The following is a 15,018-nucleotide window of genomic DNA, read 5'->3' on the forward strand; positions in this document are numbered from 1 at the left end:
ATACATATTGTCAAAACATACACTAAGTGTAAACCCTCATATTACATCCTACTGTTGTAAGATACATTAATAACTAAATAAATAATTATGATCTTATAGTCAAACATAAGCATGCTTTGTGTGTATTATAGAATACAAAGAAACTAGGCTATATTATAACTGTTAAGCTTAAATGTGAACACTATAACCTTTATATTGCATCATTCTTTATTGAACAGACTATTAAAAACATACTGGCATCGTGAGTCATTTAGATGCAGTGAAATGAAACGTACTTTATAATGTTTCACTTGCTGTAGTCAGGAATTATAGTTGGCAAAAAGTCTTAACTGGTAAAATGTTTGCACATTCTGTCACAGTAATAACTAACAAGTAGGCTAATAAGAGAAAAAAAAAAATCTTACTCATGTCTTCTGAAGTACGTTTTATTCCTGACAGAGTCTTCTTCCAGAAATGACAAAATTGAACGAAGTTTCTCCTTTGTTTACCGTGATGTGGGCGTCTACTTTTGGTGCGGCGCCCTCACGTGGACGATTTGAATATGAATAGCGAACAGCTCGTGGGCGTGATCTAATTATAAAATAATGAAGCAGACCGGAGAGACTGGACATCGTGTTGGTTTCATATTGATTATTTTATCACAGGATATTTGTTTTCGGTAAAACTTACTTCGTTTAAAAGTATACATATCAAGCTTTGTCTAGACATATTGCTCATGTCTCTGTGTTGTATATTGGCTGAGTTATAGTATATTTTACTGACGCGTTTCTGAATGAAGATCACGGAGATCAACGCGGCAGACAGCACACCCTTTTTGTTTTCTTTATTTTGCAAAATCACAATGTTTTTTGATTTTGTGAGTATATACAAATAAAAGTAGACCCTTTACAGATTCGATTGATGTACTGCTTTTATCTGTACAATCAGAAATGACAAAGTAATTAAAGTTCCTTTTGGGAAACTGCCTCAAAATGCCCCAGGGCGTTTTTCGTCCCCAGGGGGTTAAAACTGTCATTTGAAATTGAAATTGTATAACTGTAAATGCATTTTTGCTCATTCTAATAAGTTGTAAACAAGACAGAAAACTCCTTTCAACTCACAATACATGTGAGTTATGACTATGTCATGACTATGTTATGACTACTATAATGTTAGGGTTTCTACATATGGCTCAGAGTTCCTCCTTCAATGTAAGTTCATGGAATTTGTGCAAGCATTCTCCACCAAGTTTTTATGCTCTCCAAATTCTTGCAAAACACCATTTTTTTAAGAAACCACCCAATCAGAGGTACAGTATTATTCATGTTTGTCGCATAAACATTCAAGCTTGCAACATAGTAGTGTTAATTTCGTCACCTATTTTTAATTTAGTCTTAGTCTTGTGCCAAATGTCCTTGTTAGTTTTAGTCATATTTAGTCATTCACATATCTTTTTTTGTTAGTCAAGTTTTAGTCGACTAAAAGTCTCGTCATTTTAGTCTAGTTTTAGTCAAAAGAAAACTCAAGGTATCTTAGTCAAGTTTTAGTCGACTAAAAGTCTTTTAATTTTAGTCTAGTTTTAGTCAAAAAAGAACTCAATATATTTTAGTCTAGGTTTAGTCAAAAAATTGTAGTCTTTTTTTAAAATAACACATTATTACTGAGTTTATTACTGATACGCATTTCAGTAAAAAAAAGTGTTTCACATATCTCAAACATTGGTTAAATGTCATAATTACCTGACAAAATACACTTGTTGAATGATTTTTGTTGAATGCAAATGTTAAACGTGTCTGGTTTTCAATTTCTGAATTAGGAGACACATTCACAAATGATTAACCCTTTCAGTGGTGAGTTTAAAATATTCTAGCAGACCCCTGAGAGTGAGTTTTTTTTAAGCGACCGTTATTTTAGAACGTTCCTCCTTATTGTTTCCATGGCGACGCATCAAGCTTGTCACGTGACACAACACAGACACAATAACACTGTATGACAGATAGATCGCTTTTATTTCGTTTTTCCTTTTTTATCCAGAATACTCACACACTTGCTTACCATGCCATGAACTATCTAATATTCCGATTCACAAATATGTGTGAATTAGTATGTTTCGTCGTTTAAAACCCTATATAAATGATCTGGATCGTAATCTGTACGATCCAGATCAGCGCGGCCATGTTTGTTCGCGCTGCCGTTCAGACTCAGAGAGTCCTGTCAGCCGTATTTACAGCACATATACATTCATCCGTTTCTCCCGAAATACATGCAAGTAAGTGGCTGGTGAACTAGAAGAGGAATAGAGTGAACTTTTTAGTTACTAAGCCTATGTGTATGTGATATGAATAAAACACATCGGCAAATTATATTTGAATAGATTGTTATTTGCTGCTTCCATAGACCGATGTGTGTATTTTACAAACTCTAAATGTCTCCTTTTACTAGTACTTATGTGTATTTAAATGTCTGAAACCTAAAATAAGCGTTATGTGGTTAAAAACACTGCATAGTTGTGATTATATGACAACAGCAGAGCTCGTCCGTCTCTGGCTCAGCGCCAGCCAGCGCGCCAAAGCGCAGTTTGAATATTTTAAAGCCGTAACAGCTGATGAAAAAGCAGAGACGATTGTAGACGAAAATGAAGAGAGATTTTATCTTAGTTTTTATTTTATGCAAAACATTTTCGTCTAGTCTTTTTTCGTCAACAATAATGCATGTTAATTTAGTCTTAGTCAGCGTTTTTGGACAGTGATGCAGTCTTGTCATCGTCTCGTCTTAGTCATGAAAAAAAAGGTCGTTGAAGAACATATTTCGTCTCGTCTCGTCTGACGAAATTAACACTACAACATAGCAGGCCAAGGCTAGTCTTAGCAAGCCACGCTAATAAATATGAATACAAAAAACGGAATCAAAGAACACTTTCCCTACATAATTCATCCTTCTTTCGTCTTACAACAAGTTGACTGCAGAGATCAAGTGTAAGGTTAGTACAAAATGTGGTCAAGAGTTTGCAGTAATATGCAATTAACCTTATGCCTTTGGCTGTAATTAATATTACACACACCGCTAACGCAGAATGCTCCACAGGAAAAGCCAATTACTAAATCACCCTAAGGAACTTTCGACGTCCAAAAGTGTTGGAATTACATAAACATGACTTGTTTTCTTCTGAATTCCATTTGCGTTAAAAATCTGAAATGAATCCCTAAGGCTGTGCAGAATAGTCTAAAATATATCTGTGAATCAAATCTATAGACGGGTTATCAGCGTACACGCTGGGTGTCAAATTTAGTTTCTGTCCTGGAGAGTTCAGCTCCAACCCTAATTAAACACACCTGAACACACCTGAAACAAGGTTTTTAGGATTACTAGAACTTTGAGGCAGGTGTTTTGGAGCTGGTTGGGGCTAAACTTTGCTTACTAGCACAAGTGCTAGCGACAGATCAGCTGTTTGTTGTAGCTTAGCATAATTCACATATCGGCTGTGCAGCTCGCTCGTGAAAAGATTGATAATGAGAGCCGGGATAATGCAGCTTTGCTAACCTTTGACCTCTCCACCAAAACACAGCTGGGACCTTTGCCATCCAGACGCCTCTCCGTAATTATACCTTATTATGGCCTCAGCTGTCTTTTTGGCCTATATCAGTCATTAGATGAGCACAAAAGCAGTGCAAATTTTACAACTAAAAAGTAAGTTTTATACAAAGAGTAGGGATGCACCGAAATGAAAATTCTAGGCTGAAACTGAAAACCGAAAAAGAGGAAACCAAGGCCGAAAACCGAAAACCGAAACACCGAAAGAATTATGCCAATTATTAGTACTATTGCATTTATGGCTATGACTGAGTACTACTCTTACTAAAATCAAGGCATTGCAATTGCATAAATTAATATTAAAGTTTCAAAGAATAAATCAATTATATTAATTTAAACAATTATTATCAATCAAATATTATATTACTTAAATAACATATACATATATTTTACAGCGTTTGTTTAAATTGTTTACATTTTTATAACACATTGTCTTGTGGATCCATCAGTTCACTTTTAAAACTCTACGCGTTTCTCTTCCAGCAGGAGGCGCTGTCAGAATGGTACACAAAGCAGCGCAGCAAATGACTTTGAAACGTGCAGCGCTCATATTTATTCAATGGATAGCCTTTTGAAGTTTCATCGCAATTCTTGTCTTTCAGTCCCCACATTTAAGACCACCTGAAATCATAATTAAGACTTTCTTAACCCCTAATAACACTACAGTCATCAATGAAAATTAAGAGCTTTATTTAAGTCTTTCAAAAAAACAAACCTTACACAAAATACGTTTCTTTTTATTTTTTTCCCACCATGTTCAGGGCACAAGAAAAATATTAGGGGACTAAATTAATATCAGCATATAAAGTATAATCGCCTCTTATTGTCTCTGAGAGAATGCACGTCAGATGCTGAAAGCACTGTCAGTTTTCACTTTCACTTTAACATATTGCGCAGTTTTCACATTGCTTGTGTGATATCCATTGGCTCACCTCCATGGTTTAAAACATAAATATTTATAAAAATACAGTATTTAGAAAATCTTTAAAATATTGCGACGTAACACCAACGTAAAGCCATGTTTTTCACTCAATGAAAGCTACATCTGTCTCCATCTCTGCTCTCATCACTGGCTGCACGCACCACTGCAGACACACCCCCTCTTGAAATTTCTGCATTACAAGTTTTGCAAATCGCTATCTGTGGGTCTTTCCCAGATACACTGAAATACGTCCACACCGCAGACGTGTTGCTTCAGACAAGCACGAGCAGGCTGCGGTTTCTGTTTGCGTCAACACTGTTTCGGCCGTGTTGTTTCAGTGATAAAAGTCTTTCGGCCGAAAACCGAAAATGCCCTTTTGGGCTATTTTCGGAGGAAAATTTTTGGTGGCCGAATATTCGGTGCATCCCTAACAAAGAGAGATAAATATATATGCACAGATTTTAGCCAGCAATACAAAACATTTGTTCTGATATTGTCCTTTAATTTTCTGCCTCAAAACTGGTTGTTAAAGATTGTTGAAACTAGGTTGGTCTCAAATCCCACACACACATATTTGTCAGACACTAGGTGGCGCTATAATGATCAAATTTACCCTTTCGCTAGTTACTCTGGAACTGTGTAAACTAGAACCAATCCCTTGATATCTCCTTTGGACCTGTTGAACCTGTACCATGACCTATATCTTCTGGAAGCAAGCTCCTCAAACATCTACAAAATTTATTGCCATGATACTAGGTAGCTATGGGTGGTTTTATCAAGTTTTCTCATCTATGTGTTGAAAATTCAGCAAAACCACTACTCCTATGAATGAGTAACAGTAATAGCACTAATAATTACGACACCACTTTTCATGATTCAATCCAATTCAGAAGGATAAAACTCCAGCCTAAATTATTACTGAGAAATACACCACATTATGGATGTTAACTGCTGTCTGAAGACTGTCATTTCATGCTCTCTCCAAGTGATTACAGTTCTAGCCACTCCATATATATTATTCTTGTCTCTTTTCTACCTCTTTATCCTTCTCTCCTTTTTTCTCAGCAGCATAGCCTTGCCCTCCTGTTCAGAGTGTGCTCTCATTTTCTCAAAACCCTTCCAACCTCCGGCACAGCTCTCCCTTCACCTGTTCCTGTTCATGTCTGACAGAGAAGAATGAGCTGTGTGCAGCCCTGTCAGATCATGCCGCCACTTTCAGTACATGCCACCTCGCAGTTTGCTGTCAGGTCTCTCTGCTTCTGTAAACCATCTTTTCCTGCAGAGCTACTCATATTGACTTCACAAGGGGTTCCCAAATTTTGCAGTCAGCTGAACACCCTAGAGCCAAAATGATGTACCTGTGCCACTTTTTTATTATACAGACAAATCAAAAATTACTCAGACCCCAGATACAAATTTTTATATCTTTTACTAGTGTGTGCAGGACACTATAATTCATCATAAAGTAAGTGAGGATAGCAAAATAAACTAAACTGTGACGTATTATACCCAAAAATTCTTCATACAGTGGGCAGTTGATCAAACATTTGGAACCAAAAGTTATTCAGACACTTTGACCTGACCATGTTGCTTAAGTGTTTTTCTTTAATTGCTAATGTGACCTTTTTACACCACTGACTGAACAAAATTAAACATTGCTTGGTAATTGGTTGACCTAATGGTATTGTCTGGTAATGATATTGACCTTGGTATTATCTAATTGTGTACTTAAATTTAACAGCTGACAGCTTTTCAACCTAATTCATTCTATATATATATATATATATATATATATATATATATATATATATATATATATATATATATATATATATATTTAATTGTTTTAAAAATAAAAAAAGGCAATATATTTGCACGTTTATTGTGGAGTTTTGCTGATATTCTATAATAATCATCATAATAATAATCCTATTAAAATAAAAATGAAAATAAAAACTGTAAAAAGGCTACAAATTTTAAAATAAAAATAACACTTTTTAAAAAATATGCTATTTTTAGTATAGTTTAATAAAAAATTGCACGTTTAATTATGAAAATGTGTTGATCTTATAATAATAATAATTTCTAATACAAAATAATTTACTAATACTTTAATTTAATAACTAACATCAACATAAACAACACTTAATAATAACAATACCTAAACAAATTAAAAATAAAAAAGTGACACAATTTAAAATAAAAATATAATTACAATAATAATTATATAAAATTAAAACATTAATAATAACAACAATAACAACAAAACAATAACAATATGAACAAATTGTTATTTCTAATGAAATTTCTAGTCCAGAATTCAGCTGCCCGCATCATAACTCGAACCCCCTCCATTCACCACATCACTCCTGTCCTTCAAGAGCTTCATTGGCTCCCAGTTCAATTCCGCATCCAATTTAAAGTTCTCCTGTTTACTTTCAAGGCCATTCACAACCTCGCCCCCCATATTTGTCTGAACTCCTTCATGTTCCCACTCCCTCCCACTCTCTACGATCCTCTTCCTTTATACATCTGTCTGTCCCCACTGCTCGTCTTACCACCATCTCTGGAATTCACTACCACCCCAACTCAGAAATATTGATTAATTTCCCCATTTCAAATCACAACTCAAAACATATCTGTTTAAAATTGTCTATTACACCTGATGACAATTTTTTCTCCCTGTTGTTTTTATATATATTTTTTATTCGTCTGCTATTTCTTATTATAAATGTATGTTCGGTGTCCTTGAGTGCCAAGAAAGGTGCCTTTAAATAAAATGCATTATTATTATTATTATTATCATTATTAAAATTTATTTACTAATAATTACATTTTATTTAATTACTAACATCAACATAAACAACACATAATAATAATAATAATAATATTAATAATAATAATAATAATAATAATAACAAATATCTTAGTATAGTTCAATAAAAAAAAATAACATTTGCATGTTTAATTATGAAAATTTGTTGATCTATAATAATAATAATAATAATAATAATAATAATAATAATAAAAATAATTTCTAATACAAAAATAATTTACTAATAATTTAATTTATAATTATTAGTTAATACCTAATAATAATACCTAGTAAAAATGAAAAGTGACAAAATTTAAAATAAAATATAATTATACATTATATAATTATATAATATATATTATATAAAATTATAATTACAAAACATTAACAACAACAACAAATTAACAACAACAATAATAATATTGTTACCTTTAATGCTAAAAAATAATTTACTAATAATCACATTTTATTTTATTTTATTTACTAACATCAACATAAACAACATCTAATAATAATAATAATAATAATAATGAAAACTGTAAAAAGTGACACATTTTTAAACAAAAACTATGAAACATTAATAATAATAATAATAATTTTTAAAATATATATTTTTTGTATATTAATTGTAATGAAAAATGTTACACCTGCATGTTTAATTGAGAAGATCTGTTGATCTCCTATACTACTACTACAACTACTTCTAATTATTATTATTATTATTAATATTAATATTGATATTTATAATACAAAAATAATTTACTAACAACACATATTATTACTGATTTTATTACTAACATTAAAAAAAAAAATAAAAAAAAATAAACAAATAATAATACAATTCTTATTAAAAGAAAAAAGAAAAGAAAAACTCCAAAAAGTGAATTAATAAAAACATTAATATAATAACAACAACAATAATAACAATTTAAAATGTGCACTTTTTTTAGTTTATTACATTTATTTACCTTGGCACTGGCATTTTCATTACAATTTCCCAAACCAGTTTCTTTATAACCTCCGATTGGGAAAAAAACGATACCATCTGATCGAGACACTGATAAATTAAATCCTGCCATACATTGTAAGGCTTTGCCTTGCTAATAATCGTATTCATTGGTTTTACATCAAGGGTCAAAGGCATAACCCTCAGCAGAAACGCTTGCAGTGGTCTTATACCCAATTTTAGCCGTCTGCATAAATTCAAGTGCACTTTTAGAGCTGCAGCGGGCTCCTTCAAACGTCCTTGACCTCTTTTGTCCCGACCCCGACCTTGCTTAATCCACTTACCGATCTCGCAGCTCTCTCCCGAATAGCCCTGAGGGCAAAGACAACTGTATCCCTTCCCCTCGGTCAGACAGCTCCCACCATGCAGGCACGGGTTGGTCTGGCAGGGATCATCTTCCGCTGTAGAGAGGGAGAATGCAAAGAAAAGACATTTAACAGCCAGATTCGAACCTAAATTTCCCATATGAGCACCAAGGCTCAATGTTTGCAGCACACATATAAGAAACACGAGCAGAAATCTTTCACTTTCCAGACTGAAAATGAACTCTGAGCGTATGACTTTCAACAAGGTGAGAGATTAGCACAAGTTTGATGTCATCCCCCGTTCATGATGACAGATGCTCCGCAGGGAAGGACAATGCGATTCACCATGATCCCCGGCCTTCATAAATTATCCGATCATCGCCTAGAGTAGCGGCGCACACTGTCGTCTATTTTTATGGCACATTACCATACCGTTCTCGGGTCATAAACACACTTTATTTCCGTGAGCTACGACTCTTGAAAAACCTGTACGGCGAAATGTTTTGGGGTGTGGTGATATATGGCAAATTTCACAGATTAAGTCATAATTACATCAACTTACGGACGGAGAACCTTTACAAGGACGTCAGCGCTGGAAATTGATTAAGTGCTGCTTTATAATCCGTTTCCAGCCACGAAACGCAATCTGACAGTGCATCAAACACACCACGTCTCCTCCGGTATAATTCCAAACACGCAATTATTTACAGCAGGGGAGATAAATCGCAACACGGCCTCGCAACACAAGCGCCGTGTGCGTTCGGCTTCCCACATCCTATCGAGTTTTACTTTGTTACAGGCCTTGGGAGCTCTTCAGTAGAAATTAACTGTACTATGTTTCTTGTCTGTTGTGACAGCTTGTTTTATTTCTCTCCTCTAACGGATTCTTCTTCAAGCACACAATCCCTTAAGAAAACAAAAAGTACACATGCAGTGATACACGAACAGAGTATCAAAGCAGATTAAAGGCAGGGTTTGCGGTTGTGCGCTGTAGCTACTGTAGTGCAGTTGCATTTGTCTTCTGTTTCTTTGTATTTACAGACAGCTTTTGGCTCATTTTACCGTGACAAAAAAATCTGGCTGATGCTGGTTTATGATTGTCAGTGCTGGTCTAGATAGTAGACCAACTTAGCCATGCTGTTAAAAATAAAATGAATAAATAAAAACAATAAATTGCATGGATCATATTGATAAATGGTATGCATTTATGTATTAGATAATTTTCCCCCATTACATTTACAATCCTTATAATAAATTTTTCCTTTTCATTTTTCTTTGTCGTGTTTTAACGCAAACAATTATATCAGTTTATAAATAATATAAACACATTACAAATGTAAAAATTAACATTAAATACATGAAATAATATAACAATAAACATTATGAATATAATTATAATATACATTGTTATAAAATATTATTTGAATTTTTTAAATATTATTTATAAATGACAAATTATGAATTTAAAAATCGTTTTTACTCAACGAAAAACATTTTACTTTTGTGATATTCAAAGTGATTTCTATAAATGTAGAAAAATATATTAAAATATACAAACATAAAACACACACACACACACACACACACACACACACACACACACACACACACACACACACACACACACACACACACACACACACACACACACACATAATATTATAATAATTTAATAATAATAATAATGTTTTTTTGTCCAACAAGTGACACTTTAAGGTTACAATATAATATAATATAATGTAATATCAAATTCAATAATATCATATATAATTATTATGTTAACTACAGTATATACTTTGTTATAAAATATGTTATATACAATATATATACAAATTAAACATTTATTTATATATATATTATGAAAAATAGATAAATTACAGAAATAAATATTTTTATTATATTGTGATATTCAAAATGGTTTCATTTGCATATAATTATTACATTATATCACATTATGTATACTGTTATAAAATATTATTAAAAAACAAATTATACATATATTTAAATATATACTGTGAAAAATAATGGATAAATTACATATATTAAATATGTAAAATAATATAATATGTGTGTATTATATTATTTCACATATGTAATATATGTTAATACTTATTATTATATTGTAAAATAATATATAATTTAAACTCATATACACGTGTGTGTGTGTGTGTGTGTGTGTGTGTGTGTGTGTGTGTGTGTGTGTATAATTTTATGTATACATATTTATTATATTTATATAATTTATTATAATAGTAAAATATCAATTTTTAAATTAATTTTAAATGTTAATAATATAATATAATATTACTATTTTACATATGTAATATATGTTAATAATTATTATTATATAATATATTATGTAATATAATAATAAATGTACATATATATATATATATAATAAATGTGTGTGTGTGTGTGTGTATATATATATATATATATATATATATATATATAATTTTTTTGTGATATTCAAAATAGTTTCACTGGCAATAATAATAGAAGAATATTAGAAATGTATAGTGTATTATATATTATTGTAAAATAATATACAATATAAACTCATATACATGGGTGTGTGTGTAATTTTATGTATACATATTTATTATATTTTTTATATAATTAATTATAATAATAAATTATTATTTAATTTTTTTAAATTAATTTATAAATGTTAATAATATAATATAATATAATATAATATAATATAATAAATGTATATTAAATATGTCTCTGTGAACTAACAAGAACAAACAATGAACGACTGTTTTTGCAATAACCAACATTAACAAAGATGAATAAATAGTGTAATAAATGTATTATTCATTGTTCGTTCATGTTCGTTAACTTCTGTTAACAAATGACACCTTATTGTAAAGTGTTACCATTATTATATTATTCATATATTATGTGTGAAAATGCCTGGTTGGATTGACACCAGCAAACCAGCATCCAAAACACAAGCTCTGGTCTTTTCAACAGCGTAGTTGACAGCAGACATCAAAATCCAGTTGAAGCTAAATATTCATCCGCCCATTCTTTTTCATATATAAATTATTCATTTTTGGATCCGGCTCAAGGCCTCATCCACACTGCGAAGTGAAACCAAAACTACATAAAATCCACATACGAATGACAAAGAGCTCCATGAAGGACAAAATTTGAAAGTCGCACACGCGGTTTTGCAGTCAATCGTTCTTTTAGTCCAAAGACAACAGACAGCCGAAACCCCCAGCAGGACGGCTGAGATTGACAAGTATATGACACATGAGTGACTGCCGCTTCATAGCCAGAAAGAGCGGATAAACATTCCCCCGCTCTCTCTCATGAGCTCTCAAAGCCGGCTCGGCTCAGCGAGAGGCAGCTGGGCTATTGTGAATTCTCCGCGCGGGGAGCGATGACATAAAGATCCGCATTGACCAAATTTAATGAATGCCGCCCGGACCGGAGACTCCTCTTGCACACAACTCCACGAGAGCGACAGAGTTCAAGGACTGCTCGTCATCATCGTGATGAAATGAACTCTTCAGCGCCCACTCGAGAGCTTTTTCATCCCAAATCCCGTCAAACGGATCGTTTTCTGAGAGGATGGAGGGCTCTCGTCGCTAAGCTGGAAACGGTGCAGGAGAAAAAGACATTCAGGTTCCAAACAATTAGTCACCACGTAGGCCATTTCCTGTGCAGATCGCTAGTCCCGAAGGAGAACGCTTCCCTAAGCTGTGGATAATATGGGAATACCTTAGTAGGTGGTGTGAGGCGTAAATGCATGTGGTTATTTAGGCCACATATGTAAGCTTTACTCATCCCAAATGGAATTACGACAGCATGGAATATTTGGGAGCTTCGCAGTGCACAAGTATGCAAGCAATTAGGTAAAGATTTGCGAGAATCTAGATCCATTTTACAAGTGTAAATGAAATGTGCGCAACCAATCAGACAGTTATATGATTGAACAAGGCGCATCAAGATATGCCGGATCGAATCTGTTGTTTTCTTTTCCTATTCCCACTCGTTTTCATCCTTGTACTATTTATGTCAATAAAAAGTGATAAAATTATACAAATATTTACATTTAAAAATAGTTAAAACTGTGATATATATATATATAAAAAAAATACAAATAGTAAAAAGGTAACACAAATTAAAAAAAAAAAAAATTAAATAATAATACTAATAATTAAAATGACTGTTTCCGTTAATAAAAAATGTTAAAAACAATAATTAAAAAGAGTGACAAAATAAAGAAATAATTACAATAACAAACAATACATTTTAAATAAAGTATAAAAAAATGAATTAAAATGACACATAATAATGACAATTGTTATTAATAACAATAATAACAATTAAACCGTAAAAAACTGTTTCTGTCAATAAAACGAAAATAATTAATTACCAAAAGTGACAAAAATATATAAATAAATAAGTTAAATAAAAACATAATTTAAATAAAATAAAAAAGCAGAAAAGGGGCAAAACTGGAAATAAAATAAAATTTGGAATATTATTTAAAAAACATTAATAAAAAAATATTAAAATAAATATTAAAATATAATTCTTATTAATTAAAAAATAATTAAACTAATAACAGTGAAAAGTGGCAAAAGTGAAAATAAATGTATAATTAATAAAAATCAAATAATAATAATAACTGTTTTTGGTAATAATAAGTGACAATGAAAATGTAAAAAAAAAACAATAATTAAAAAATTATAAAATAAATCAATAGTTAAAATAGCAAAGAATATATTTTAAATAAATAGTAAAACATGATTAATTAAAAATAATATAATACTAATAATTAAACTGTTTATAAAACAAAAATAAAAAAGAATTAGTTTAATAAAAAATAATTCAAATAAAATAAAAAGAGTAGAAAAGTGGCAAAAATGGAAATAAAATAAAATTAGGAATATTATTTAAAAAACATTAATAAAAAATAAAAATATTAAAATCAATATTAAAATATAATTCTTATAAATTTAAAAATAATTAAACTAATAAGTGACAATGACAATGATTAAAATAAAAGAAAAAAAATATAGAAATAGTTAAAATAGCAAACCATACATTTTAAATAAAATAGTAAAACATGATTAATTAAAAATATAATAATAATAATAATAATAATAATAATAATAATAATAATTAAACTGTTTATAAAACAGTAAAAAAAAAAGAAAATGTTGAAGACAATAATTAAATACAATGACAAAAATAAAAAAATAATTAGTTCAATAAAAATAATTTAAATAAAATAAAAAGAGCAGAAAAGTGGCAAAAATGGAAATAAAAATAAAATTAGGAATATTATTAAAAAGCAGTAATAAACAATACAAATATAAAAATAAATATTCAAATATAACTGTTTCTGGTAATAAAAAGTGACAATGATAAAAAAAAAAATAAAAATAATAATTAAAAGGTTACAAAATAAGGAAATAACCAAAACAGCAAACAATACATTTTAAATAAAAAAGTAAGATTATGATTTTGAAACATTTATATTATAAAAATATAAATAATATTTAAATGTATTACATAATAATAATTATATATAATATAATATAATATAATAATATATTTAAAAAAAATAGTAAAACATAAATGTTTCTGTTAATAAAAAAAGTATGAAAACAATAATAAAAATACAGTGACAAAAAAGAATTGGATAAAAAAAATCTAAATAAAATAAAAATAGCACAAAAGTGGCAAAAATAAAAATAAAACAATATTAGGAGTACTATTAAAACAGTAATAACTAAAATTACTGTTTCTGTCAATGAAGTGAAAATAAAAAATGATCAATACATAAATATAAATTTAAATTCTTATTAACTTAAACATAATGAAACAGTAAAAAGTGACAAAAGTGAAAATAGATGTATAATTAATAAAAAACTACTACTACTACTACTACTACTACTACTAATTAACCTGTTGAAAATTAAAATAAAATAAAATTAGAACTATTATTAAAAACAGTAATAGTAACTATAATTACGGTCTCTGTCAATAAAGTGACAATAAAAAATGATAAATACATTAATTAAAATAAAATTCTTATTAACTTAAAAACAGTGAAAATAAAAACAGTAAAAACAAAAGTGAAAACAAATGTATAATTAATAAAAAAGCAAATAATAATCATAATTAAACTTTCTAAAACAATAATAAGAATTTCTGTCAATAAAAAGAAAATGATTGAAACAATAAATAAACAGTGACAAAAAAGAATTAAGAAGTAATAAAAAATAATAATCTAAATAAATATAGCACAAAGTAGCAAAAATTAGGAATACTAAAACAGTAATAACTAAAATCGCTGTTTCTGTCAATAAAGTGATAAAATAAAGTGTCAATAAAGTGATAATGAAAAAAATTATAAATAAAGTAATAAAAA

General features: G+C 30.0%; 1 protein-coding gene across 1 annotated transcript in view; it reads right to left on the reverse strand.

Moving 5' to 3' along the window:
* ncanb (neurocan b) overlaps positions 1-15,018 on the reverse strand; it is a 128,004-nt gene that overhangs the window by 65,297 nt on the left and 47,689 nt on the right. The window contains exon 9 of the mRNA XM_073843645.1: positions 8,598-8,714. Coding sequence (XP_073699746.1) covers positions 8,598-8,714 — 117 coding nt within the window. The remainder of the gene's footprint in view (positions 1-8,597; positions 8,715-15,018) is intronic.

The sequence above is a fragment of the Garra rufa genome, chromosome 7, assembly GCF_049309525.1.
Source record: "Garra rufa chromosome 7, GarRuf1.0, whole genome shotgun sequence".
Lineage (NCBI taxonomy): Eukaryota > Metazoa > Chordata > Actinopteri > Cypriniformes > Cyprinidae > Garra > Garra rufa.